At 44.2% G+C, this 23,245-nt stretch overlaps 1 protein-coding gene across 1 annotated transcript in view; it reads right to left on the bottom strand.

Annotated features, from left to right (window-relative positions):
• TFAP2D (transcription factor AP-2 delta) overlaps positions 1–20,997 on the bottom strand; it is a 55,250-nt gene extending 34,253 nt beyond the window's left edge. Inside the window, exons 1-5 of the mRNA XM_024766297.1 lie at positions 20,449–20,997; positions 18,963–19,460; positions 15,499–15,559; positions 4,925–5,090; positions 4,629–4,747 (exon numbers count right to left, since the gene is read on the bottom strand). Of these exons, the coding sequence (XP_024622065.1) occupies positions 4,629–4,747; positions 4,925–5,090; positions 15,499–15,559; positions 18,963–19,460; positions 20,449–20,487 (883 nt within the window). The 5' untranslated portion in view covers positions 20,488–20,997. The remainder of the gene's footprint in view (positions 1–4,628; positions 4,748–4,924; positions 5,091–15,498; positions 15,560–18,962; positions 19,461–20,448) is intronic.
• Between the last annotated feature and the right edge of the window lie 2,248 nt (positions 20,998–23,245).

The raw sequence follows: 23,245 nt of genomic DNA, 5'->3' as shown, positions 1-23,245 counted from the left end.
GAGGGAGAGAGGGAAGGAGGAGGGAGGGAGAGAGGGAAGGAGGAGGGAGGGAGGGAGGGAGGGAGGAAGGAAGGAAGGAGGGAAAACTAAAGAAGGAGGCAAAAGGGACAAAAGGTTTAGATTTGAAAAGAATGAATAGATACCACACACAATATGTGTAAATGGTCCCCTTTCTTTTGCTGATGCATATTTATACCCTTCACTGCCCCATACTGTTTTTTAAATATATATATAAACAGAACTTGATATCTGGTCATGACAAACTGAAAGCCAAGGCATTTATGTTTAAGGACTTAACTACGCTTTTGGAACTCCTGGTGCTGCCTGAGAATGCTCTATGAGCCTTTGCAAGTCCCAGGAAAGCACCCCACTCAAGTGAACAAAACTTCCCTCCAGCAACACTCCATAACTTTGGCCATCTTGGAAAACCTCAAGTGAGGTGGGAGAGATAGACAGGAATGGCTCCTCATTCCTGCCATAATTGACCCCTTATACTTGTTTTAACAACCACCGACGTTGCAAAGATTGTTCTGGAATAAAATACAGAGGAAGTAGCTAATTGGTGATTCATAAATAATAAATATATAGCAAGAGTATTAGAACTAAAACAATAATATTGGCCAAACTCTTTGAGTGTTTTCCAGATATAGAATTTCTTCCACTCTGGAAGAGTCTGGGATTACCCCAAGATCTCAGGAAGATCAGCGAATCGGGTTAAGCAATTCTAATCCCCTGAATTTTCCAGAAAATGACAACTCTCTAATGTTATAGACACCAGAGTGGACAAAGGAGAAGTCATAGCAATGTGATTAACAAGGGAAAATAAAAAGAACTCCAGGCTTATGATACAGTGGGTACAAGAAGTTGTACCAACCATTAGTTATATAGCTAAACCCCATTAAATGAAGACATATGGGTAAAAAAGGAATATGATCTAGTATTACATTCAGTGGACTCTGAATTCAAATACTCATATCTCACTGTAGGTCAAATATATCTGTGCTACGTGGACCAAAAAAAAATCCCCACTCTAAATATGTGCCTTACTAAAATGTTCACTTTTCAAACAACTTTATCTGGTGAAAAAAGTTAGTCAGTCTTGAGTTCTTCATCCCACTGATTATTAGGCGCAATGCTATTTGTAACAGAAATGTTGTGAATAATTTAAATATTATAAATTTGCATGAAACAGCCCTCTCATAAATTCCTAAAATAGTCCCTAAAATAATGACTCTAATATGTTGATTTGACAACGATGCTAGAATGGCACTATTAGTAGAGTGACTCCACTTAAAAGAAATACAGGGGGAAATGATAATAAAATAATTAAAAACAAAATGATTGAAAACCCAAGGCAAATGTAGAAGCCTAGGAATATCACGATGAAACCACTGTGAGGTTAGTGACAAGGGTAGCTTTTGAAAACCATACCTTCATTTGCTAATTTCATTCCCTGTTATAAGGTACCTTACTGTTCACTGATTGAATCTTGACAAAGGGTAAATCATGTCTGCATGGAGAGTCTAGCAGGGTCCCCATACACTACTCTTTCTTTGGGATTTTTATCAAAAGAGCATCAATGGCAAGGCTGTATTCAAAGCATCCCCACAAAGGGGCCGAGACAAGTACTAAAAAGTCGCAGAAGGCCGACCTTAAGGAGATTTATTTCCAAGTGTGGTCGAGGAGGAATAGAGCCAGTCAGAATTATCTTGTTCTCAAGTGCTGTACCAAAATGGGGAAGGACTGAACCATTGCTGGACTGAACCCCAGCAATGTCTTGGGTCATCAGGAAGATAAAAAGTTTCTAAATGATGAAAAAAATTAGTATTCTTTCCTACAGAACCTTAGGTTTATAAGAAAGCTGATGGACCATTTTTGACAATTGGAAATCTCATTTTAGAATTTCTGGAAAAAATTAATCTAAAATGTTACTGGCTCCCACAAAAATGTTTGATTGAGGGGCAAAAATATTACCAAAGACATGGTCGATTCAAGGTCTATGAATACCAACCAGTAACCATGGTAAAGTTTTAATTTACCAGCTAAAACGGTATAAGCAAAACAAGCTTGAAATAACTGAATCAAATCCATGTTAGCACAAAGAGGACAAAGGTCACACATATTAGGTTCTCCTCTTGTCCTAAGACCACTTGTAGTTTTTTAAACCATGGGTCATGACCCATGACTCAACAATGAGTCTTGAAATAAATTTAGTGGGCTTACATTCAGCATTTAAAAGTAGTGGGTTTACAATCAGCATTTTAAAAGAATACAAAAATATGGAATAGAATAACAATACCATAGAACATAGTACATAGTAGTGAAACTTAAGATGCATGTGTGTGTGTGTATGTGTGTGTGTGAGAGAGAGAGAATGCACACATTTGAGGGTCATAATGTAACATGTGGGGAGTTGAGGAATGCAAAAGGTCCCTTTGCCCCTAAATCTCATTTCCTCAGTTCCATCAGAATGCCTGGAATTCAACAATAAAATATTTATTTCTCTACACCATGAATATTTGGCGGATTTCAAAAGCATCCAGTTAAAGTGAGATGTATCTGAGAAGGATACAATCTTAAGCTCCATCAGCCAAGGCTGATGTGACACCTCTGTGAGCAGAGGTGAACACAAGCCAAGCACTTTTGTGATAGGAGAGTTTTGCTGGAAGAGTAGATGGCAAGACCACGAGATTGTCTTAGGATTTCACGTTTTAACCTGTATCCTTTCTGTGAGCATCCATCAATGATTCCCACACAGGGTGCTCTGGTGTTTTGGGCTAACATAAAAATCAATAAGAAGAATTCTGAATATACCCTTTTAGGGTTCTTCAGGTTTTACTGGATAGACATTCACAGACACCTTGGATAAAGGTCTCTCTTAGGGCCTTTACTTTTCACACCAGTTACATGAAAAGTATCTCAAGGAACATTTAAGTCAATGATCCTTAAACCTCATTATACATCAGGGGGTGTTTTTCAAAATGTAGATACCTATGCCATACCCCCGGAGATTGCATTTCAAGTGGTTTGGGAATGGGGCCCAGGCCCATGATTTTACTGTGGAATTGGGTTTGAGGGACCAATCATGTTCTACGATTCATATGATTCTTGAATCCACTCTTATATTTTGAACATATTTTGTTCTTTTGTTAGCTAGCTATAATTTTCATGATGTTTTCACTTAAATTAAGCAGGAATCTGTCTCTCTTTAGAATCAATCCATGAGTCATTTTTTTCTACTTTGCTCTTCCTTTAGTACGCCCAGCCCCCATGGATGGATTATGGGTCAACTCCCTTTACCATATGCCAGCTCTTAGTACTAGTACACACAGCAAACAGCACAAGATATATAACATAGTAACAGTTAACACTTATTAAATGTTCATGACCAATAATACTATTGTGGTTGTTATCATTATTACAATTAGGGAGTAAAGCAAAGATACCTGTTAATAGCAAAATCAGGGACTTCCCTGGTGGGCCAGTGGGTAAGACTCTGCACTCCCAATGCAGAGGGCCCGGGTTTGATCCCTGGTCAGGGAACTAGGTCCCACATACATGCCGCAACTAAAGATCCCATGTGTCACAACTAAGACCTGGTGCAGCTTAAATAAATAAATAAATATTTAAAAAAAAAATACCAAAATCACCAAAGCAATTTTGCCAAGACCAAGGTCAAGAACGCACTACTTCACAGACTTGTTCAGTAAGTAGTGTGTGTTGATAATCTGGAAAAAGGCAAGATGTTTGTTTGTATGTTTCACTTACCTTTTACTTCCTACAGTGTCTTATGGTCAAGTGAGAAACCAATGCAAGAAAAGTGTCATAGGTGTGTTCAGATAAGGCTTGGCAAAAAGGCTTCTTCGTTCATATTTGAAACAATAGCATTCTAGGTTATGGAAGAACTCTCCTTTGAATTCAAAAGCTCCTCCACAAAGTTTAAAAGGTCTCCAATAATACCTCTTCTTAGAAGACTGAATGAGAATATGTAAAGTTTAGTTCTTACAGAAGAAACACAAGGGAAAAGGTAAATTGGAAAACAAAAACAAAAACTTCTGGGAGTATGTTTCCACGTCTGCGTCTACCCCACTGGCTAACCTTAACCTTTCTGTGAGTCAGCTTACCCACACATAAAGCTGTGGAACTTCGCTGTACTTTAAGAGATGTCTATCGGATTAATACAATGTGCTCTCAGGCTTGGTGCCATGCCTTGAGTCCTGTGAACTCTCTATAAAGGATTATTATTTATCCTGTAGATCACGTTGCACTGAATAACAATGAGTTAAACCAGATTTATCTGAACGCTAAAATAAACAATAATAAAAATGACAATTGCAGAGTTTTTTTGTTGCTGTTATGTGGGGAATACTTGTCTAAGCACCTAAATCTTCTATTGTTATCTTCTTTCCTATTACTGCCAAGATTAGTAAATCAGATGATAGTTTATGAATCAATATCTAAGCCTTATATTAAGTCTAATTTAATCTTCATTTTCATGATTAGTTGGGAAATTCACCAGTAACTATCGTAACAGTATAGACAAAAATGAAACAGCATAATCAAACAAATGTGAATTTCAAAGCATTGCTAACCTTCCAACATTACCTTGCGGAGCTAAAAAGTCATACCTTCAACTAAGGAAGTGAGGAGGGTAACGTTGGCTGCTTTCCGTCTTCCGGCTGGCAAGTTCAGGCCAAGCCTATCCAGTTTCTCCCTCAGGCAGCGACCCCCATTCTTGGATTTTGCTCTGTCCGAAAACAAACAAAAGCTAGGTTTTGAAGGTTGACATTCGGAGTAAAATGATGAGAAGACTTGACCACATGGGGTATTCAACATGGGACAGAAAATGTAAGGGCTGAGGGTTGGAGAGCGTGGTACCAGTACAGTTAGAAGACCGCAGTGCCAGAAAACACCTTTTTCTTACCTTCTCAAAATGCCTCCCAAGAGTGAAGCATTGAGGCATTCAGGTGGTGAGAGGCGTCTCTTCACCTCAGCAATGGTCACCTTGTATTTGGAAGTAGAACTGAGAAGGGACAAACGACCAGGTACAGAGCAGAACAAGTCTGTGGGGTTGACCACGCAGGTGCCACCTTTGGAGGGAAATGTATATTATATATTAGTGACTGTGTGAGCAGATAACAACATAAAACACATGTGATAAACTTACTATCACAACACTACATAGGATTTGGAAACACCTGGCACAATTTTCCTTATACATATATCACCTGGATCATCTCAGAAAGCTGCTCTGAAGATGTCCTTTCAAATAACACTCAAGGTTTGTCTTTCAAATATCACACAGAAAATATTTGTGAGGGTATAAAAATTAAAATATTTTAGCCAAAATTAGCATCCTATGGAGTGTTGGCTGGCCCACCAAATTTAATTTTGACATCATCCACAACAAGAAACACTTCAATTAGGTAAATACCCACAAAGCGTAGATATTATATATCCATGGCTCTGTGTGTGTGTGTTTTTGTATGTGCACGCATATACACAATGGATAGATTTTTTTTTAAATCCATGACTTACTATATAGACAAAAGTTTTGAAGCTCTTTTCTAAAATGTTTGAGAAGTGCCATCTCTCTCCCCTCGATCGTCTAACAACTATAGGCACCAGAGTCATTCAATCCCCAGGTACCACTAAAACTCATGTGCCCATTGCCAGAAACTCCCAACCCATGTGAGTGGATAATTGGTCAAATTTCTCTACATATGTCAGCCGTCAGGATCAGCACACACAATCAAACACAGCACCAGACTTAGAACATAGTAACAGTAACACATTAAATGTTAATGGCCAATAATGTTACTGTATTTGTCATTATCGTTATTACTAGTAGAGAACAAAGCAAAGTTAACTGCTGTTAGCAAAATCACTAAAGCAATTTCGCCCTGCTGGGGCTCCTGGAGCAGAAGCCTTCTGTCTCCAAGGTCCAGAAAGCCCCCTGGAGCTTTTCTCTCCTCCAGGAATAACAGAGAACATCCCCTAACCTCAGGCAGCTGAAGTAGACTTGAGGACCCAAAGTGATCATCAGTGGGGAGGGTTTCCTACTGCCGGATCCTCCCTTAACGCAAAAATCCTGAGCCAGTGTCCACGCTGCTAAAGCAGTGGCTGTACAGCCTCAGGATCCAAGGCTCCTCCCTGTGCCCTGAATAATCTGAGGGCAGAGCTTTGGAGGTTCAGTGGCAAGTTCAAATTCAAAGGTTGCTTTTCTGAGCATACATTGTATTTCTTCAGTTATGGGTAATCTTAAGACCCATCTCCAGAAAACGGTCAAGTTCTATGAGGGAAATGTGAAAAAAGTAGGCGGAGGAAGAAAAATGGGCAAGAGAGTGTTGTCCAATATTTTTACTCAAAGGGTAGTTCTCAACTGGCAGCATTGGCATCTCCTTGGCAGCTTGTTAGAAATGCAGAATCTCGGGCCCAACCACAGACCTTCTGAGTCAGAGTCTGCATTTGAACGAGTCCCTCAGGTGATTCATGTGTTCATTACTTTTTTTTTATAACATCTTTATTGGAGTATAATTGCTTTACAATGGTGTGTTAGTTTCTGCTTTACAACAAAATGAATCAGTTATATATATACATATGTTCCCATATCTCTTCCCTCTTGCATCTCCCTCCCTCCCACCCTCCCTATCCCACCCCTCCAGGTGGTCACAAAGCACCGAGCCAATATCCCTGTGCCATGCGGCTGCTTCCCACTAGCTATCTACCTTACGTTTGGTAGTGTATATATGCCCATGCCTCTCTCTCGCTTTGTCACAGCCTACCCTCCCCCCTCCCCACATCCTCAAGTTCATTCTCTAGTAGGTCTGCGTCTTTATTCCTGTCTTACCCCTAGGTTCTTCATGACATTTTTTTTCTTAAATTTCATACATATGTGTTAGCATACGATATTTGTCTCTCTCTTTCTGACTTACTTCACTCTGTATGACAGACTCTAGGTCTATCCACCTCATTACAAATAGCTCAATTTCGTTTCTTTTTACGGCTGAGTAATATTCCATTGTATATATGTGCCACATCTTATTTATGCATTCATCTGTTGATGGACACTTAGGTTGTTTCCATCTCCGGGCTATTGTAAATAGAGCTGCAATGAACATTTTGGTACATGACTCTTTTTGAATTATGGTTTTCTCAGGGTATATGCCCAGTAGTGGGATTGCTGGGTCGTATGGTAGTTCTGTTTGTAGTTTTGCTCATTACGCTTTGAGAAGCACTGGTGTAGGAGTCACCACCTGCCTTCCCTTCCTTGAGTGAGCAGCTCAGATGGAATGTTATGTCCATCAGGTCTGTGGCATTCAGATTCAGGTGTGTTTTCTAGGCACCAGGGCTAAGGAATCTGGGAGGATGTTTAAAAGGACAAAGGGGCCCTGGACCTGGGTGCAGAGAACAGGCTAACTTTGCTCCACTCTTAAAGTGTTTCTACCCCTGTGCTTTCTGGAATTCCTTCTGCTGTCCTACAGTTATCCAAGATTCCCCTGAAAGTGCTAGGACCCAGGTCTTTCTCCCTAAGCATTCCGAGGCTGGAGATCACCCTGAATGCCCCCTACTCCAAAACACAGGACCGGATATTGAGAACATCCAAGTAGCCAGCGCTCTACAGGCTGGAAGACGAGTCCTGTACAGTTGGTTAAATTCCCAATGCTGGTGTCTGGAAACCTGCCCTCAGTTTGAAGCCTGAAAGCTCATAGTCTCAATGATCGAATTGAAATCCTTCTTGGCAGTTAAACTTGTGGCCAACATAGTGAAAAAATATACAAATGTCTGCCTCAGGAGCTGGAAAAACAAATTCAACTGTGCTTCCCTACCTCACATTCTCAGAGAGAATTTTTAAACAAATAATAATAATAATAATTTCTGCAGATTTCTGGTCTAGAAACTACCACTATACTTTCACTGATACTCTCACTTTTTACCTCTAGATGCAAAATGTATTTTAAAAGTAAACTCAGGTGACCTGTCAAAAGTTGAGATGAACAGGAAAGTAAGCTAGATATCAGTGAATCTGGGTTTTATTGTTGTGTTGTAAGAATCATGACCCTGTTAGCTTTAGGACTTAGGCAATAGTGAGGTCATCTGAAGCAAAAATATTAAGAAAATAAGGGAGTTCCCTGGTGGCCCAGTGGTTAGGACTCTGAGTTTCCACTGCTGGGGGCCTGGCTTCAACTCCTGGTCACGGAACTAAGTTCCTACAAGCCGCACACACAGCCAAAAAACAAAAAACAAAAAACAAAAAAAAAAAAGAAGAAGAAAGAAAGAAAAGAAAGGAAACAAGTAATAATGTTTTTACTCAAAATTCACACATTTTCTCCTGAAAATGGGCTTTCAACTATGGTCACTATGAATCATCAGAAATTTTATATTCTTACATAAATCTTCCTCTCTTGCATGCCAGCCAGCACACACACAGTGGAGAACACAAGAATCTCACCCAACGGGTCTCAAGTTCATTATCAGTGTACGTGTTGTTGTCCAGGAAAGGAAAGGGCACAATTTTAGAACTTTCCTACCTTTGTTAATCTGCGGTAGGTTAAAAATCAGATTTAGGGAGTTGCAGAAGATTATAATTTTTGTAAAAGAAGGAGTTATATTGGGCTTTCTCCAACTGGAAAACTGCCCCCTTTGGGCAAAGTGAACCCCCTGTGCTGAAAGCCAGCTGCTCTCAGGGAAGTCACTGAGTCTGCCAGCTAGCCAAGAGAGAACTCTCTGGGCCCTGGGTCTTCTCTCCTGCATCCAGGTTAGCCTTCTGGCTTATGCTCAAATAAGCATTTATTAGGTAAGTCACACAGGCTGCATATTAAGAATATGCTTTATGTACACACAAATCGCCTGGAGGATTTATTTTGTATTCAGCATTAGCCATCAACTCTAGAGTCTTTTATTTTTTATGTCACAGCATCGTTAAAGGGAATTTCTGTTACTTTGATACTTGGCATTGCTGCAGCCTTGGGGAACTCTCTTGTCCTGGTTAAAGATTTGGCAACTTGTAGAGTTTACAGCAGCATGTGGGGAACCTGATGTCTTTCTTCCCAGTGGTTTAATTTTTAAGGAGAAAGAAAAGAGTAATAGGTCAACATAACCAGAGTTTTGCATTTGGAATGAAGGTGGGACATCTCTAAGGGGCTCCAGACTACAGATGGCAATGATGAGATTTCAGAAAAGGAAAGTCATGAAAGGGTCAACTATGTCAAGCCATTTAGAGTGTTCCTCCCCAGTGTCACTAGCTGAAGTTCCTCTTGGTGCCTATGTTGCATGTCAGCTCTTATTGAAATTATGCAATATTCATTCTAGACCCAGCACTCCAGTTAGGGGTGTCTCTGGTGCCATAGCTAGGGTCCTCATGCCGAACTTCTCTAGAGTACACCCCTTTTCCATTCATAGTACACAGACGCAATACTTCCATGGGATTTACTATTTTAAAAATCGACATTTGGAGATAGAGCTTCCTACTTCCAGTGATGCTGCAAACTCAGATGGGTAGCTATAGTAACAGCATAAGAAATCATCTCCTCAAGGTCACTTGTTAGGACGTGGCTATCATAAAAGGGATAACTTTGCCACAACTACAGTGAACCAAAGCCTGTGTGGGGAACAAAACCAGCACAAAATACAGAGATGCAGATCCTCCAGCGGCCAGACTTTGTCAGATCCCGTGAGGCCAAAAAAGCACAGGGATGGGGCTGCACCCGCCTTGGCGTGCTGGGGACGATGTGGGGGAGGGAAAGAGGTAAAAGGTTGGCCAACTAGTGACCCATGCGACCTTAGGCGGGTAATTCTGGGCCTCAGTCTGCCCATCTCAAAAATGGGGATGCTCACACCTGCTCCATTTATTTCCCTTATTTATTGTGAGGAGGTACAACGGAAAACGGACGCACGCGTGCTCGTTAACCCGAGTTAAGGCCACTCAACCTTACCATTGTGTTGAACAACCGCCGCGGCGCTGGGCGCAAGCTGCAGAGCGCGACAAGACCCGCCCACTTTTTACGCAGCTACGGAATCGGAAAGCCAGGCCCCTATGCCTGTGTCCGCTTTTCCTCTTCTCCTTCCAGGCAATTAAGGCAGAGGTAAGAATCTGGGCCCTCTCTCAGGAACTGCGGCTCCCCTGGAACCCCTAAAGCTGCCTCTAAGCTACTCTTCCCCTCCGGGTGCCTTCCCGCCTCAGAGCAGAGCTGAGGACGGCTAGAGGCCCCGCACGCTACGCAGGTGCGATCAATACTTCCCGCGGGCTTCCGGGCGCGGGCCCGTGCGCGCAGCCTCTCCAAAGCCGCAGCGCCGCCCCACTCGCCGCCGCCTCGGTGTTGACATCATTAGACCAAATCTGGAGAGCAAAATAAATGCTCTGTTCGCCTTACAGCCAAACAGATGTTTACAATTCAAATGAAAGAAATACAAATGGCAGGGATTTTTTTTTTCTCCCCTTCTTCATCTCCAGTGATCGCTCGTTTTTTTCTGGCACATTAAAAAATGTGTAAGTGATTACAGGAGTTTCCTGTCCGTTTGTTCCGCGGCTGCATTTCTGTGAGGTGCGCGTGTAAACGGGGTAGGGTAGGAGCATTCTCAGCTGCTTTCTCTCTAGCCTCTCGCCCTTCTCAGTCCCAATTACCCACCCCTCGCCCCACGTAATCCCCTCCCTCCACGCAAAGCAGATGTTAATTGTAATCAAACAGTAAAGGGATAAGGGGCCTAACTGCAATCAAATAGGCCTCGGATGCCGCATCCGCAGCTAGTTGCACTGTTTGGGGGAAGGATATGTCGTTACAGGTATTCCCGGGTTACCAAGTCTGAATGCGCTTATCCGGGTCGAGATTCCACGCAGAACAAAAGAAAGGGAGGTCTGCACGGAGAGACCTACTGGTTTAAGGTAGTGGTCGGTGTGTAACGTGTGTGCAGAGAGTGCTTTGGCTTTTGGTGATGTCCAAAGCAATAAAGAAATTAGAGAGACATCAGTAGGCTATGGAAAAGTAGCTCCCCTCCCCCTAAAATAGATTTCCAACAAACCATGCCTCTAGATCCTTTGGTACATGAATTTTATACTTCATCTAAAAGAGACTGAATTCAGCACCTGCAGCATCTGTGTTTGGGCACTAAGACGGCAGGCGAAGCCCCAGGTGTATTTCTGACAATATTTTCACAGTGGATGAGCCACAGGGATGAGTTTTGGTGATTTGAGTAAACAGATTCCAGGGGCTCTGACAAAAGAAGAGGAATAGGGCTTCTCACACACATACACACCCCCTTTAATCTTACTCCTTCCAGGAGCTGCTGAAAGAGTCAAAGTCTCTCTCTAACTCCAGTTCCAAAGCCCAGGGCCCTCGCGAAACCCGAAAAAACAAAGGAAATCTCATCCTTCTGCTCAAGCCGCCTGTGGGCAGCCGTGAAGGCTGCAGACGGGAAGAGTGGTCGGGTCCATCCACCCGGTTAATGGCAGACTGGGCGACTGATGGTAAGCCCCCTTTCACGGAAGCTTTTTTTTTTTTTTTTTAATTAAATCAGATCTGACAGTGTTTGCACCGCAGCGTAAATGCCTCCGCTGGCGTGCCAGTCACCTCTAAGCGATCTGACGCACTCCAGCTCTCTTAAAACGTGCAGAGTTCAGATCAAATTAATTCCCCCAAAATGTTTTGATTCAAAGTAGTTTGTATTTTGTGTAGCCACGGGCAATCCAGTAAGCGCTCCTTCCTTCCCGTGGCCGGGTCCGCTCCCTCTCCGCTTGGCCCAGAGGCTATGGCGGTATTTAAGCTTCTGAAATTAGCCTGGGGCTGCAAGGCAGGGTGATCACAAAGCGAAACAAGGGCGCTTCCCCTCTTCACTTTTTTCTTTCTTCCTTTTTTTTTTTTTTGAGTTTGCCATCCCGATTTCACAAAAAAAAGACCAGGGCCAAAATGTCCCTTTCCACCCAAATATGAAAAAGCTGGGTCTTCTCATCTCATCTCCATCCTCTTCTGAAAGCCATGGGCCAACTGAACCCCTACTCCTGCATTTCCAATCTGGATCCTCTCATTATTAGTTTCATCATCATCATCGTCGTCATCATCAACATTGTTGTCCTACTATTAAATTCTCAGAGCGAGAAATGAAAGGGATGAGCATCTGACAAAGGGGAAGGGGCCATAAGGGAGCCTCGGAAGATTCAAGGGGAAAAGAAGAGTGGGTTTTCCTTTCTTTTTCTTCTTCTTCTCCTTCTTTTTTTTTTTAATGATTAAAAACACAGACGACTCCTGTAAATAGAAGCCTCCTTTCTTCAAGAGATGCCTTTTGAAACCCAGTATCTGAATATTCAACGAAGGCAAAGCTCCACTCTGTACGTACAACATTAATATGATCTCTGCAGAATTTGCTACTCAGAAATATTAACATATCAAAGCCAGTGCCGGAGGCGAGAGAAGCTATCGATACGCGAGCACAGGGTAAAGTAAAGATTATTGGTTCTGATGGTTGGAGTGGCGGAGCTGCGGGCAAAATCGCGCACACCATTAACCGAGAGTGAGCGCTCAGGGAGCTGCACCTCCAATGCGGTGGCAAATATTTTATCTAGGTGGTAATTACCTCGCCGCTGACCCTCTTCCACGTTCTCTGGCTATAGGGCTTCATTATAGGCCAAAACAGTGTAACTGCCACTTACCAGAGTGAGTCAGGGAAATGGTATTTTGTTCTTTGCAAACAGAAGTGGCCAAATTTAAAGAACTGAGACACACACCTCCCCCCGACAAGCACACATACCACACTGCAAACAGGACAGCCTCTCCCCGGTGAATTCGTGTAGGGCATTTAGGGCACTGGCTTTTTTTCTAAAAGAGCATCCAGGGGTCTTGAGAAGTGAAATCTATTTTTTTCCTCCCACAGTAAATTCTGGAAATCATTAGAAATGTAAGTTCATCCGAGAGCTCAGCAGGAGAGGAAAAATGGCAAAAAGTTTCGCTTTTCAAGAAATCATGTTTCATATGGTGAGTCACCTGTAAAGCGTGGATCAGAAGAGAAACAGACTTTTCCACCTGACCTATTGCACAATATGGCGACATAGCAGAGCGCTTGAGTTAAAGCCCTCCCGATTTGTGATGAACAAAGGTGACTCGAGCTATGGATGTTAGAATCCTGTGTGCTACCAGTGACAATAGAGAGAAGGGACTTCCTTAGCGTTTCTTAAAAAACAGGGAGTCCTGAGATGAAAGAGCTGGGCAGGCGGCAGGACAAACGTCACCTTTTAATGCAAGACTTCCTTGCTATCCATTTGCAAATTGTCATGAACATTGATCCTTTCACAGTAAGCAGACACACAGAGACACACACCCTGGTCTCCGAGGCTCCACGAAATTAATTGGCCTTTCTCTAAGACACGTGGAAATGGAATAAACTCAGCAGCTAAATTCTGAATGCCTTTGCACGGAGGGGGGAAGGATTAGGCTTTAGTCAAACAATACAGACGTAAACCCCAAGTTACCTCCCCTCTCTCCTTGGAGCCACGCCGTTCTTCTAAAAGATCAATGTTTGGTTTAAAATAAATTCGGCTCCTATTTTTAGGTGAATGACGCCGAATTCTACAAGAGCAATCAAACGTTACCTAAGGAAGACCATTTCCATGGCCCTGAGAGGACAGGAACGCATTTTCCATCTTGTAGTGACTGGAGAGCTTTGGCCTTTCTTGGGCGGGTGGTGAGGGCTATCCCCTAAATCTCTTAACAAAAATTCAACTGATTGCACAGCCGCCTCCCTTCCAGCTGTCCGCCTCGGCCTCATAATTCTCACCCCCTACCAGCTATTGTACGATCGGATGTAATTGCCAAGCATTTGAGAAGGTGATGTTGGAGCAACTGCGGAACTGAACGCAAAAACGCAGTAGCGCGAGCCGGGCTCTGGGAGGAGACAGCTCCGGGCTCTAATTAGTGGCGCTGTCCTTCAGCACCACCGACATCTCCGTGCGCCCTGAGTACTTGGCCTCACCTTTAGTGTGAACACCCCAACGGACCCGGATCAGCACGTCACCTGGTCCCTCTTTCACTGTGTATTTTAATCCCTCTCTCCAATAATATGTATATTTTATTTCAATTTTCACTAGTCTGGGCCTATTTCATGTCATTTCAAAATGGCTGAGTATTGGCCTGACTGAAGCTTAATAGGGCTAATTTTTAAAAATCTCTGTGGAGCAACAGTAGTAGTTTAAAACATAATAATTTTCAAATCGCCATGGGGTGGAACAACAGATTTAAATAGCCATTTTCCATTTAATGGAAGTTCCAAATATCCACTCTGACAATAGTCAGTTTCCCAAAGGAAAACTCTGTTTTCTTCCCACCTCAATTTAAACGGAGTTTCACATTGGACATTGGGTTGTAAAACCTGCAGTTTAAACATGAAATAATCCGTTGCTTCCTATAGATGCATTTTTTTCTTTGGAAAAACACTGGAGTCTTTTAACAAGCTTTGAAAGGGGTGGAGAGGGACTGAAGGACATTTATTTGGTGCCATCAGAAATGACTCAGTTTTTAGTGGTTCGGTTACTAGAGACAACTGCGGCCCTGGAGCTGGAATTAGTCCTAGTGAATAGGCCACATCTTATTAATTCGTATGAAGTTGGGATAACAGCTGGTCCGCCTTGCCTTGTGTGTTCCTCGGGTTACTCAGCTTGCTAGGAAAATAAGCTTCAGAGGCCCTGGGTACAGTGAAGTGGGGAAGCCAGCAAAATTGGCACTGCCTTGAGGCCCTTAAAATGGCATAGTTCAAAACCTTTGGTCAAAATGGAATATTTGAGATGCAGCTCCCATCAGTGTCTGAGCCAAAATCAACAGCTCTCCACTCTTGCCTACCCCCCACCTTCCAATTCCATGGGTAACTCTGGATTCAGATGTTTCCCTCAACAGATGGGAACAAGAAAGCTTTATCCGGTACAGTTAACACCACCTCCTCCTCTCACCCTCCCTTAAAGAAAGAAATGTTCTGGACACTTAGAAAAATGAGGGCAGCTACAATATTGGTGTTTCATTAGCCTTCCCTGAAGCCCAATGAACGTAACCTTTCAAAGCCTCAAGCTAACACCATTACCTCAAACACCCAGGCTGTGGCTGGCACGTTTAGGGCTAAAAGAGACCAGAAATTCTGCTCGAGGATGTGGTGATGGGAAAAGGGAGTGTGAGAAGGATTTTTTCCCTGAGGACGTGGGGAGGGGAAAAGGGAGTTTGAGAAGGATTTTTTCCCTTTTTTTTTTTTTTTTTTTTGCCTCTAACTTTGGTTCTGTCACTGCTCCATTGAGGAAGAGCAAATCTCTTCTATCACAGCCTTTTGGACACAGGCTGGTTCAAGCCTCAGTAGAGGAAGGGAAAGTTTTTAATGTGGGTATGCCTGTGTGGGACAAGAGTAATTGACCAAGAGTCATTGTTTCCTCAATCATCAGATGGGGATCTGATGTTTAAAAGCATCACTGGACTTTCAAGACAAAGTAACAGATGAGAGAAGAATGTTTAGTTTTAATATGTTGTTACTTACCTCTTCTTATCACTCCACCTTGACCATTGAGAACGAGCCCACACTGGGCTTCCACAGAGCCCTTAATTAAAGAAAAAGAAAGAAAATCACTCATATAGATACTAATAGATACATTAGTTAAGTCTTTCAACCTGTCCCACCCCGAACCCCATCTCCCCATAACCCCATGGTAGACATTTAAATGCAACCACTGAGCTGAAGCAAGTTTGGAAGCACACACAATTTTAAGGGGAAAAAGTGCCAGAAAAACCACAATCTAAAAGTTGTATAAATTTTAAGGTATGCATTTTAGAGCACCATACAATATTACACTTCAAAGCACAGGAGTGCCTTTTATCTTGGCATAAGAGAATGAGAAACGCTTTGAGTCTCCATCAAGGCACACAGCATATATATAGACAGTTTCCACGGCACTTCCTGCGTGGAGCAAATTACACCAGAAGTTTCAAGTCTGGCACTGTGGGTTTCTTGGGAGCTCATAGGAGCTATTTCAAGTGCAGGATTCAAGATATCTTATGAGGGTTCTGTTTTACCCCAGATGTAAGAGCATCCTATCATGCTACCCAAAGTGTGTCTTATGGAGGAAACACCTTCAGTGTCACTCACTGTAGATCTTCAGCCTCCTAATGGATTGAGGGATCATTTGAGCTGGGAAGGAGGAAAAGGTCTGCTGATTTTTGATTAAGAAAAATAAAAATTTCTCTCTCTCTGTCTTCTTTGTTTTTTCTGAGTCCAAATGTGTTAAAGGCTCATTTTCCTTTACAAACAAACGAGGTATTGGACTTGAAAGAGGCCTTGAAGGGTGTTAACCTACCCAACAGCCCGTGAAGAGTTAAGTAAATGCGGAGAGAGTCGGTGCATAATAAAAACCCACTTTACAAAACAACCTTTACAGCCCTGGCTCCCTTTCGCTTCCCCATTTTCACCATATTGAGGCAGGCCTGTAAGACCCCCCTTTTCAACCTACTCACGAGTTCTTTCTTATTTTAACTGTTCTGCCTTAAAGTGATTATCAAATCAATATGAAAAAAAAAAAGTTGGAGACTGAGCATAAATTAAAGCGGTGATGGGAAAAGGTGTGACAGTTTCCTTTGTTGGCCATAGCAAATCTTTTTAGGGGACTCAAAGATGGAACTGAAGCCACAAGACTGTTTGCATCTGTTAGGCAGACTTAGACCGCCCTCCAAACCATTGGACTTTCACTTAAAATTCTGTGCAGGGAAAAGTATATTTACATTTGTTGCATTTGAAATGAGGCATATGCTGATGAATGTTTTAAAAAGGAAGAAATAAAAGGAGAGAGACGGGTTTCTCCCACACATCCCCTCCCCATTTCTCTTTTTAAAAGTAGCTCTGACTTTTTTTGTTTTTCTTTTTCATTCGGACAACTAAGTCCAGGAGGAGTGGAAGAAAATAACTTGCCAGGCTTACAACTTGCTTCTATATCTATATCAAAAATGTATATACACCCTTCTGTAGACATAGATGCATAAATATATACCATTCTCCTCTATTTCTTCTAGTGTCTTGGAGTGTTTCTCTCATGATGAATTTTCCCTCACTATGGGCAAAAAGGAGGTTCAGAGTGTTAAAAGACATAGGGTGAAAGTAAAGTTTTCAAAATATCTGAAATGGAAAAGGTAGAGGCCGGAAGTTCTCCAAGGAAGTGAATCACTTTCCCTCCCTGTCTCTGGCGCACCGTTAAGATGTTTATTTTCTTAGAGGAAATGAATCTTTGTCTCTTCGCTTAACAAACTTTTCCCCCTCATAAGTAAAACATGTTGTTTGGTCGGATGACATTGCATAAATGACCAGTTGAATGGCACTAAGTCGAAAATTGGATAAACTACGGTGTTCTTTTGCACGGGATTCGCTCTTTGTCTCGTGCTTGCAAATGTTCTAATCCCCTCTTTTGAAAAATGCCCGGCTTTGTGCCTAGCACAGGAAAAAAATTTGTACAGATACAAAAAAATCAGCGGCAGACGTGGCTATTAAAAGGAGTAAATAGGTTTTAGTTGAGCTAAGCATTGAATGGCAGATTTTTTTCCCTCTTGAGACATAAGGAGATCCTTGTGAAAAATGTAAAAATGCCCTGAGCGTATAAAATTATTTTGTGAATGTAAATGTAGAAAGCAAGGTTTATGGAGCCAAACCTTTTTTCTCGTGCACGGATTTTGTGGCTTGGGCTCTTTGTTGGGACTGTAAGGGCTTTCACTTTAATTTTTAAATAATCCCTTGCTCAGAGGTAAGTGAGGGGGAAAGATTTTCTGTGCGCAACGAGGGATCTCTTATGTCTCCGACTCGTGCTCTTCCAGTATCTCTCCTTTCATTCTGGGGACCTTGGAGAAAGTGGCCACCTTCGTGTGGACTCGCAGGCAGAGCTGTACTTTCAGCCAAAAGAATGCACAAATTCGTGTCTTCTGGGTTCTGTTTGGGACATGTGTGGACTTATTTGTTAGAAATGTGGCTGTGACAGTATGTCTGCATAATCATATATTCTATTGTTGGCAAACAATGTTCCTTCCTTCCTTCCTTCCTGCCTTCTTTCCTTCCTTCCTCTCTTTCTCCCTTTATTACTTTCTCCCTCGCTCCCTCCCTATCTTTTCTCCTTTCTTCCTCCCTTCCTATTCATTTTCTCTCCCCCTCTCCCTTCCCTTGTTTCCCTTCCTTCTTTCTAAGGAGTTGCATCTTTTGTAAAAATTAATGGCTTGGAGAGTGAAAACAAAGTTGTGAATCGTTCAGCCAGGTGACGGGATTGGGTGCTCCTCGGGCAGCGAGAACCAGGCTCAAGCCCACACCCCGGCCAATTGCATTGTGCAGAGCCTTTCATTAGGGTAAATTTTTGAGGCTTACATTTGCGATTCTTTACTGTCCAGAACGATCTAGGATATTTGGTGAAATTTTCGCTGGCGCTCAGGGTCCCCCAAATGTTCTGAGAACAAACCAGCCCCCCCAATTCATAGTATGCGCCCCACAAGCTCAGTCTGGGACAAATGCCTGGAACACGCGGGTAGACGCAGCAAAGCTCCGAGACTGAGGGTACGATTGGTCATCAACTTATCGGGTCTTACTCTGAGTCCAGTTGGCTCAACCCCAGCCTACGTGATCTCCCCCACCCCATGCCTCAGGGACAGAAATGTGGATTCACAAAAGACCTCAGTGCAGAACGCCGGAAAGTGGGGGGGCCCGCAGCTAGCTGGACTCCCGAGCGTCCAGGTGAAATGCCTGCTCCAATGAGAGGGACAGAGTGGCACACGCCTCCTTTAATTGTTTTGATAACTTTCCCTAAGTGGTGTGTGTGCGTGCGTGTGTGTGAGTGTGTGTGTGTGTGTGTGTGAGAGAGAGAGAGAGAGAGAGAGAGAGAGAGAGGTGGCGCGGGGAGACGGCTTACAGTCGGATTATTAACGGCGCGGGAGGGGGAGGGAGAGGAGGGGAGGGCGCAAATTCGCCGCATGCTTATTTACCTGCAAGTCGTCGGCTCCCGCGGCGGCCAGCCCCAGGCTGGGCCCTGGCAGGAGTCTTTGATCTGGGTGCATTCCATACTGAGAGCCATGGCTCATGAGGGACAGGTCGTGGCGGCGGTAGGCATCGAGGCAGCCCAGCTCCCGCCTCTGCTCGTCCAGGCAGGACGACTTGAGCGCTCGCGCATTGTGCAGGTTAATAAAGTCGGTGGGCTCCCCGTGGTGGATCTGCTGGTAGTACTGTTGCGAGTGGTGGAGCGAGTTCAGAGAGTAGGCGTCGGGAGTGACGGCCGGGTGGCTGTGCTGAAACTCGTAATGGAAGGACTGGTGGTGGAGCGGGGTGTATTGGTGGTTAGTGGAGAAGTAGGGGGACGCAAACTCGGTGCCGGTGGTGGAGTAAGTTAGAGGGGAAGAGGAGGAATAGGCGACAGTGGAATTGGCTACGGACTCCAGACAGCCAAGCTGCATCAAACGGTAGCTGTTTGATCCGTCGTGACGTATCTGGAAGGAAGAGGGGGAAAAGGGAGAGCAGAAAAACTTGAGGTTTGTCATTTTGCAACCGAGGCGCGGCTGTCCCGGAGCCGGGAGCTTTTCTCCGGCTCTCCGAGGGGCGCGAGCGCGCAGGGCTCGTGCCGAGCCGCAGCCGGGCTGCGCGCCTTCGCCGGGGAGCCTGTGCGAGCAGGCGGACTGGGGGTGGGCGGCCTCGTCCTCACAGTCGAGAGCTCGGAAAAATATCCCCCACCCTATATAGGTGCGGGTGACACACACACACGCGCGCGCGCGCACACACACACACACACACACAGCCCCTGCCCAACTTGCACAGGGAGCCGGACCCGGGAGCCAGATTTGCCACTGACTCCGGGGCTGCGGGCAGCAGAGCGAGAGCGTCCACAGGCGCAGCGCCTCGCCACTCCAACCCGCTGCCAACGACGAGATGCCGCGGCTGTGCACGCTGGGATGTTCTGCCAGAGCTGCTCAAAATCTTTTATCTATATATTAAAAAAAAAAATCCAGTCTGTGCAAATCGCCCAACTTGCTCATTTTCTTAACCATTTGGGGCAGGGAATCCGACTCCCCCCTTTCTGCTTTAGTCTCCTAGAATAAGCCCATTCCAAAAGGGGTGCGTGTTCCCCACCCCCTTGTCCACCTACCGCCCCCCACCCCATCAGTCTCTTTGCCTTTCTGAGTATCTTTTTCCCATCTCTATCTCTTTTCTCACCCCCTCCTCCCTTTCTTTATTATTAGGATTATGTTTTCCCCTCATTATGCCAAATGTTTCTTAACGTGGTAGAGAGTTGCCCTTCCTGGCGACAGATGTCATAACGAACTTTTTCCCTTTTCCTTCCTTAACTTCCCCCGAAAGCCAGATTATAATTAAACGTAACGGTCCGATATAAATTAGAGACAGGGGAAGCTGCCACCGCCGCCGCCACGCCGCCGCCGCCACACACACGCGCGCTCAAAAAAAAAAAAAAAGTAATAATACCTCGGCATCGTGGACTAGTCCCGGAAAGGTAGTTGACATGTTGGGTTTCTCCGAAAGCTTACGATGCAATTTCCCCCTCCAAAAAAAGAATCGGGAAAAAAATCCAAACTTCTTGTATTTTCCAATTTTTTTTAAGGAAAAAAAATGTTCTATAGATAGAGATCTAAATTGTAATGGCTTTGCCCAGATCAGATAGCTCCTTGCCTCGTACCCACTTAAAAACCTGTAGGAACAAAATTTTCCCTCTGCACAAAAGCAGCTCCCTGGAACAGATTTTGTACTTGCTGAGTATTTCTTTGGCTGATGTCGTAGGTCCCTTGGTAATATAGAAGTTTTGAAAATTAAGCATCAGCACTGAGAACTGGGCGGACAATAGGCAGAAGAGATTTATCCCAGGAGACAAGGAATAAATATTGTATCTTCGCCTAATAAGGAACTGGAGGTTCTTTCAACATTTTTATCCATTTTTTCCAACCTTTATCATGCTTTTCTATACCGACTGAGGTGGGGACTCATCTCTGCAGAGAGCATTTGCACACATTTTATTGTGAAGATAAAGATCTAGCCCCGATGTGTGTATATTAGAGATAGAAATATATATTAATTAAAGCTTCCTTTTACACAAGTAAGTGTTCATGCCTATTGGTTCCACTCCCTGGATGCTGAAAGCTGCTTTTTCCAGCGAGTACCCAAATCAATTTCACCCAGACTTGGGGGTATCTGCCTTTGCCCAAGTGGGAACAATACTCTTCTTTCCATATTTACGTGAATTTGGGTTCTTTTCCCTTTTTTGAAAGGCAACACCTGGCAGTAGCTTACACTTTCCGCAGCTTTAAAACAAATAACCATGATGGACAGTCCCAAGTTTCCATCATAAAGAAATAGTGCAACTGGCAATATATTTAAGAAAAATATAAGAGAATAAAGACTTGTGACAAGATTCTACATTTAGGTGAAACGTTGTCTTCCACTCCTCAACCCAACCTATTTTCCCCCTCTTTTTGTGTTTTACTACTTCTTTTTCGAAAAGACTGCTGAATGCGGGGCGGGGGGCTGTGTTGTATGGACCATTTAGCAGGGGCACCGGGTATTTGAATACCATTACCCCCCCACCAAACACTTAAATGTTTGAAAGTAATATTTTACAAAGAGAGGGCATGAAGGAGGCACTGCACACTTATCTCTGTCTCCTCGGTGGATTTCTCGACTTCCAAACAGTATTTGAGTTTTACTTCATTCAAAATTCATCTTCCCGCATCAAGTGGTCTAGCGCCTAGAGCGGGTAGCAGTGGCTACAGGCCCGCAATACTGAGGCTCTGCTGAGTCCGCTCACCAGCCCTGCCTACCTCCTAAGAACCGGCTGGCCCCAGACTCATCTCAGAGATAGAAGGGGTAATTTCGTCTTAATTGCCATTTCATTTGGTTAGCTTTTGAGTGTTTAAGCTGAGAAGGTGTCTTAATAATAAGCCGCAGGCAAACAGGCAGGCATGTGGCTTTTTTTTTTTTCTTTTTCTTTTTTTTTAGGTCGGGGTTTGGGAGGGTTTATTAGGATCTGCTCATGCAGGCTAACTGGGGCTGTCACTCAGCACTCTTTGCTTTATATAAATGGACAAAGCCACACGACAAGAATTGAAATGCATTGTCTGAAATGGAGATCCGTGATGCTTCAGTCCTGCGCAAGGATCAGCTGCCAACACTCGCTCCCCTTTTCAGGGTGCGCAAGTGCCCCCCTCCCAACTTCTTGAAATTCCATATTTTGGTCTAATGAAGTCAGCTCAACGAAGATGAAAAGGAAGAATGACCAACTTGATCTTTAAGTAGGAGGGGTAAGATAAAGGCCATTGCCACTGAGAGGCTGACTCCCAAAATGCTTGCAGTGGAATCTTTTGTTTGCCAGGACGGAGAGAGGCCTCTATATTCCACCCACAGACAAAATACGCGTCCGTGGCAGCCGGGGCCTGCCCCCAACACCTTACCCCAGGAACGCCCGCCCCTGCGGAGGTACAAACCTCCCCCCAGAAGAATGTGCAGGGCCCGCAGGTTATCTAGAGAATGGCCAGACGCGCTTTTCCTGGTGGCTCTTGTTGGTTTCCCAGTAAATCCCAGCTCAAATGGGAAAGGACGGCCCCTTCGCAGACAAGCCGCAAACCCCTCCCTCAACTCCCCTACTGTCAGATACATCTTCACTGAAGGCGAAGGGACCTTCTTTGCCCGGCTTAGGTCCAGGCAGCAGACGCAAAACCCTCTCCCTCGGGAACGACCAGGAGGCTCAGGACGTCTTGGCCGCCTGCTCTGACTGCTGTCCCAGCGCATTTGGCCTCTGCGTTTGGCCCTGTTGGGGCGAAGGTCCACACGCGGCCCCGCACTTCTGGTACTCCCGGTAATGAGCTCTGGCCTGGAGCTGAGTACATCCACAGAATGACCTCCATTTGTCCCGGCCATCTGAACCCTTCTGGACATCACCGAAGAACTGACAAACGTACCTCTCCCTTCCATTCCCTAACCCCACCCGGTTTTCCTGAGTGACTTCTAGGTACCAAGACAAAAGGCGTCCAGGCTTCATTTACTGTGCTTCTTGACCGCCCACCCCCCACGCCGTGGTATTAGAGGAAAGTAAAGATCACGAGGGATGAGAAAAAAAACTTGTATTTAAAGGAGATGAAGCGGGGAGGGTAAACAGCATCTCCTTTAGCTTAGGAGTCTACTTTGCCAGGGCCTATGGCTTCTTTGGAAAGCTCTCCTCCCATCCCAGTGCCCCAGCTTCCCACACCAGCGTCTAAACTGTAGGGAAACCCCA

This window comes from Neophocaena asiaeorientalis, unplaced genomic scaffold, assembly GCF_003031525.2.
Source record: "Neophocaena asiaeorientalis asiaeorientalis breed wild unplaced genomic scaffold, Neophocaena_asiaeorientalis_V1.1 scaffold46, whole genome shotgun sequence".
Classification (NCBI taxonomy): domain Eukaryota; kingdom Metazoa; phylum Chordata; class Mammalia; order Artiodactyla; family Phocoenidae; genus Neophocaena; species Neophocaena asiaeorientalis.
Note: the sequence above shows the minus strand (reverse complement) of the source record. Positions and strands in the feature narration are given on the sequence as shown.